General features: G+C 34.4%; 2 protein-coding genes across 2 annotated transcripts; one reads left to right on the top strand and one right to left on the bottom strand.

Annotated features, from left to right (window-relative positions):
- Window positions 1-238: 238 nt before the first annotated feature.
- Window positions 239-604, bottom strand: LOC120171740 (auxin-induced protein X15-like). The gene has a single exon (XM_039179392.1). The coding sequence runs from the start codon at window positions 602-604 to the stop codon at window positions 317-319; it is 288 nt and encodes a 95-aa protein (XP_039035323.1). The 3' UTR covers window positions 239-316.
- Window positions 605-3,131: 2,527 nt separating this feature from the next.
- On the top strand, window positions 3,132-3,541 carry LOC120171734 (auxin-induced protein 15A-like). The gene has a single exon (XM_039179387.1). It carries the CDS (start codon window positions 3,169-3,171, stop codon window positions 3,469-3,471), a length of 303 nt encoding a protein of 100 aa, XP_039035318.1. The 5' UTR covers window positions 3,132-3,168; the 3' UTR covers window positions 3,472-3,541.
- The last annotated feature ends 757 nt before the right edge of the window (window positions 3,542-4,298 follow it).

Genomic DNA, 4,298 nt, shown 5'->3' with positions numbered 1-4,298 from the left:
GCTTCCCTATCAATGGATGAGTGAGTATAAAATCGAGAGACAAATTTAGAAAAACTAGATAAGATTGAAAAGCTTAACAAAGCTTTAAGAGTAGTGTTTGTAAACTAACCACAATTAATGTCGTTGTATTTATATTTAGTGATAATATTATACGAATTATAAAGTTTTTGAGTTTTCACTAACGCTTTCAACATATTTGATTAAGAAATTTTCTCATTTATAAAGTCCTTAAAAAATTTAATCAAGTTTACCATTTACACTTGCTTTTAAGCTACATTGTTAATCTCTGCTAAGTTAGCCATTCTAACATCAACTCTCATGATCTTTGCAGACAGCAAGTGAGATCAACGAAAGCTTCTTGGATGCAGGGAATCACCAAAGAACCCGGAGGATGATTGAATCCGTACTCTTCTTCTGCTTGACTCAATAAATTTTGGAAGGAAGGATGCTTGAGGAATGAAATCGGTACAACGAATCTCTTCTTTTCGATTTCTCCAACATAAACGGCAAAGTGGCCTTTAGGCACCACTGTCGTCTCTGAGGATGAAAGACTCCGTCTCGGACTCGTCTTAGCATTCACAATTCTCGGCAACCGAAACCCCATAATTCAAGATTGTTCTGTGACAAGTAGTGTGGATGAGGAAATGCTGCAATTGGCGCGCAAGGTGGCTATCCATTAGAATTTTGTATTTATAGAGTGAAATGCTATGTTGGTCAACAGTCTCGAGGCTGATCGAGTGGTAAAGAAAGAATGCTTTTGTAGATATAAGTAGTCAGGAATCACATGGCCCTGTGTACCTAACATCTATGTCTTTTGCAAATTGTAGCTTATCATAGTTAACCAATGTGGAACAAACAGCAATCATGGCCCATTTGAAATATTATTTATCATGGCTAGATGATGATGATGATGATGAAGACTTGACTTAGCACATCATATGGATGAAATGCTATATAGTGGAGACCAGCAAGATATATATCAAAATTAACATCTCCACTAGCTAATATGAGTCTTTAGGTTAATGGCCTACATGTTTGCTCATAACTAGGGTTTAAGACCTGTTCTATGCCCGTGTTGCAAGATGAAACACAATGAAACCAGGTTATGAATCCGACATTATTTGATGACTTCGACGAGCGAAGAACCGAAGTTTCTGAACTTGGTTAAGCATCCATATTTAAGGGATTAAACGTTTAAGGTCAAACCGTCGAACACAAAGTACTATACACACCATTCTAGTAATTTTTTATATTATTGCAGAATCACCAAATATAGACTTCAAGAGATCCATCCATGGATCAGACAAAAAAATATTTCATTATAGTTGATCTTAAAACTCATTTTTGAAGTCAACTCCTCAAGAATTTCTAGCACTGAACTCTTCTCCGACATAGACATTAGACAGCGAAATAGCCCCTCGGCACGTTTGTGGTCTTCAAGGACAAAAGACCTTGATTTGATTTATTTTCTGCTGGAAAGCAATATTCATGGAAAAAAGGGTGTCTGACCAATAAATGGAAGTGGATTAAGTGGCCAAGAAATGACCCACTTTAAAGGGGGGATCTGTTCAAGGACATAGATCGTGACTCACATGGATATTCCTTTATATCAGTAATACTTTGATAGATTCACAAACAAAAACTTTTTCAATCATGGATTTATCATGGCCTACCAATCAATAAGAAAACAACTATGGTTGTCTAGAAATTTTTATGGATTATCATGGGCTCTATGATTCCAATGCATGTCCAACACAGCAGTTGGGTGAAAGACTAACTTCTAGGCATCAACATTCAGATCAAACTGCTTATTTTTCATAAGTACTACTAATCAAACAAACATTCACACACACACACACATAATATAGTCTTCAATGGCCTTACCGATGAGACTCATAAACGAATTATTATGAGCTCATGTGAAGTTGTTGTACTAGTGATGAGTTGGTGATGAAAATTATAGCCTCTGGGGCCTTTTACTTTGAAGAGGTGATAGGTTGAAGGGAAACTTAGAGCCAACCAAGCTTATGATGTTTTTTCTAGTCCCAAATTGATGAGAACTGCCAAACATTACAATCTATGGCTTTGGTATAGAGACTCTTTTACATGTGGCTGCTTATTTTAGTGGCCGGTTCCTATGCAGTATTATTTAGATTTATAGACTCGTGTGGCTTTCACAAATGTTGGCAGATTTGATGGCTGCATGTGGTTTTAAAAAGATAATTACTGAAATAATTTTTGAAAAAAGTGCGGATTCACTGAATGAATGAAATTCAACTGTGCATGCACAAATTGTAGGACATTATGTTAGAAACACAACGTATCTACTGGCCTCTTAATATTTTCTTGTACCTTGAGGATTTGTCTTAAGAATGATAATCTTTAGTTTTGTTTGACAGAAACAGAAAAGGATAATCTAGTATTATCTCATACATGAATCAAGAACAGTACCTGCAGAGATCCGGCGAGGAATTTACTGCCGCATTGCCCTTGCCAGTTGCACAAACGAGTTCACCGTCGACCTTGGCCCTATAACTACATGCCTCAAAAGAGTTTTACAAAAGAAACCAAAACCAATTATAAAAAGAAAGCACAATTTAGGAACTTCTGAAAACAAACCCATTGTTGAGAATCCCCTGGTATACCCAGATGACAAACCTTGATGCATACATTCGACATAGACCATTCATACACATTAACAGTATAAGAACATTGATCCTTACTCTTAACCTTTATGCATAACTTTGACATGACCATTCATGGAACGTTCAAAGATCTAACAGTGCATGAAATCATCCCCTGATGTTTTGCAACTCAAACTTGGTAAAATCATAAGATATTTTGCCAAAATGTTAAAATTTAATCCATTATGAATGGATAAGGAGAAAATTATTAGCGTCACAAAAGTTAGATGATCTTAAATGGTCTTAGACCAGCAATGCCTAGCAACAGACAAAGCTGAACCATGTGAAACTTAACCAATTGCTTCACCTGATATGTTTTCCAAAACATTCTCCAATAAAGAATCTCCCCCGCTCGCTATATATATATATATATATATATAGCCAGTAAAGATGAAAATTTCAAACCAAGTCTTTTTCGCTCTTCAAAAAACAGCCCATCACTTAAAAAATCAAACCTTTGATCTTCTTTTTCTTCTTCTCTAAGATGGGTATTCAACTAACCGGTCTAGCTCAAGCGAAACAAAAGCTGCAACGAACGCTCTCAGGACGAATTGGGAAAGCAATGGCGACATTGAATGTTCCGAAAAGCCATGTTGCAGTTTATGTTGGGGAAGGCAATAGGAAAAGATTTGTGATTCCTATATCTTACTTGAACCATCCATTGTTTCAAGACCTTTTGAATAGAGCAGAGGAGGAATTTGGATTTAACCATCCAATGGGTGGTCTTACAATCCCATGTAGTGAAGAGTACTTCATCAGTTTAACAACATCATTGAACTGTTCATAGAAGCTTCCTGCACTAAAAATGGCTGCAGAAAACATAAAGTTGTTGCAGTAAAAGCCAAGAAAAGAGCAGTCTTTTTTCATTTTTTATGTAGGTCTGGGTAATTCAATTCTATGTAAACACTGTTTTGTAAAGGGCAAGAATTATTGTTATTGTTTGCTGACAACAAAACATGTTCTTCAAAGAGAAAGTTTGGTTAATGATGAATCATTTTTCTTATATTTTCCCAGAAGATACGTAAAATATGCCTAAAGTAGAGAGCTTTGAACATCAGGAGAAGAAGCATTTAGAACAAAAATCAGATAAACCATTCAAATATTACATACCTTATATTATCATGAGTGGTTGCAGTACTTGCTTTTTTCCTTTGCATTTCTATTGTTTTAACGTCAAAATCATTGATACGGAAATCATTCATTCAAAAATTTAGAAAAACAGAGAAGATGAATAAATTAATAACAAGAGGTTTAAATATGTAAGTGGTTTTGTACATTATTTTAAAATATAAGATTTTGTTATTAATTAAGATTGAATATCAAGAAGAATTAAATTTTTAAACTTTAAACGTATGAGGGACCTGATGAGTATTTAAATTTAAAATTTATGGGAACGAGACTCAATTTTATGTATATTAAAACTAACAATGACCTACTTAATTTTTGCAAAATTAATATATGTACCCTAGAAGTTGGTATATTTTGCTCAAATGATCGTTATGATTATCGAACATTTTCAAAAGTTATAAAATAATTATTAAATTTTATGAAATCATTACAAAATGGTTAATAAACTTCATCGAACTGCTACAAGATGATCATTAAATTATATAA

The sequence above is a fragment of the Hibiscus syriacus genome, unplaced genomic scaffold (assembly GCF_006381635.1).
Source record: "Hibiscus syriacus cultivar Baekdansim isolate YM2019G1 unplaced genomic scaffold, ASM638163v2 tig00111835_pilon, whole genome shotgun sequence".
NCBI classification, from domain to species: Eukaryota; Viridiplantae; Streptophyta; class Magnoliopsida; order Malvales; family Malvaceae; genus Hibiscus; species Hibiscus syriacus.
Note: the sequence above shows the minus strand (reverse complement) of the source record. Positions and strands in the feature narration are given on the sequence as shown.

Bases quoted from the DNA above. Each gene is read 5' to 3' on its own strand.
- LOC120171740 (XM_039179392.1), bottom strand. From the start codon at position 604: ATGGGGTTTCGGTTGCCGAGAATTGTGAATGCTAAGACGAGTCCGAGA.
- LOC120171734 (XM_039179387.1), top strand. From the start codon at position 3,169: ATGGGTATTCAACTAACCGGTCTAGCTCAAGCGAAACAAAAGCTGCAA.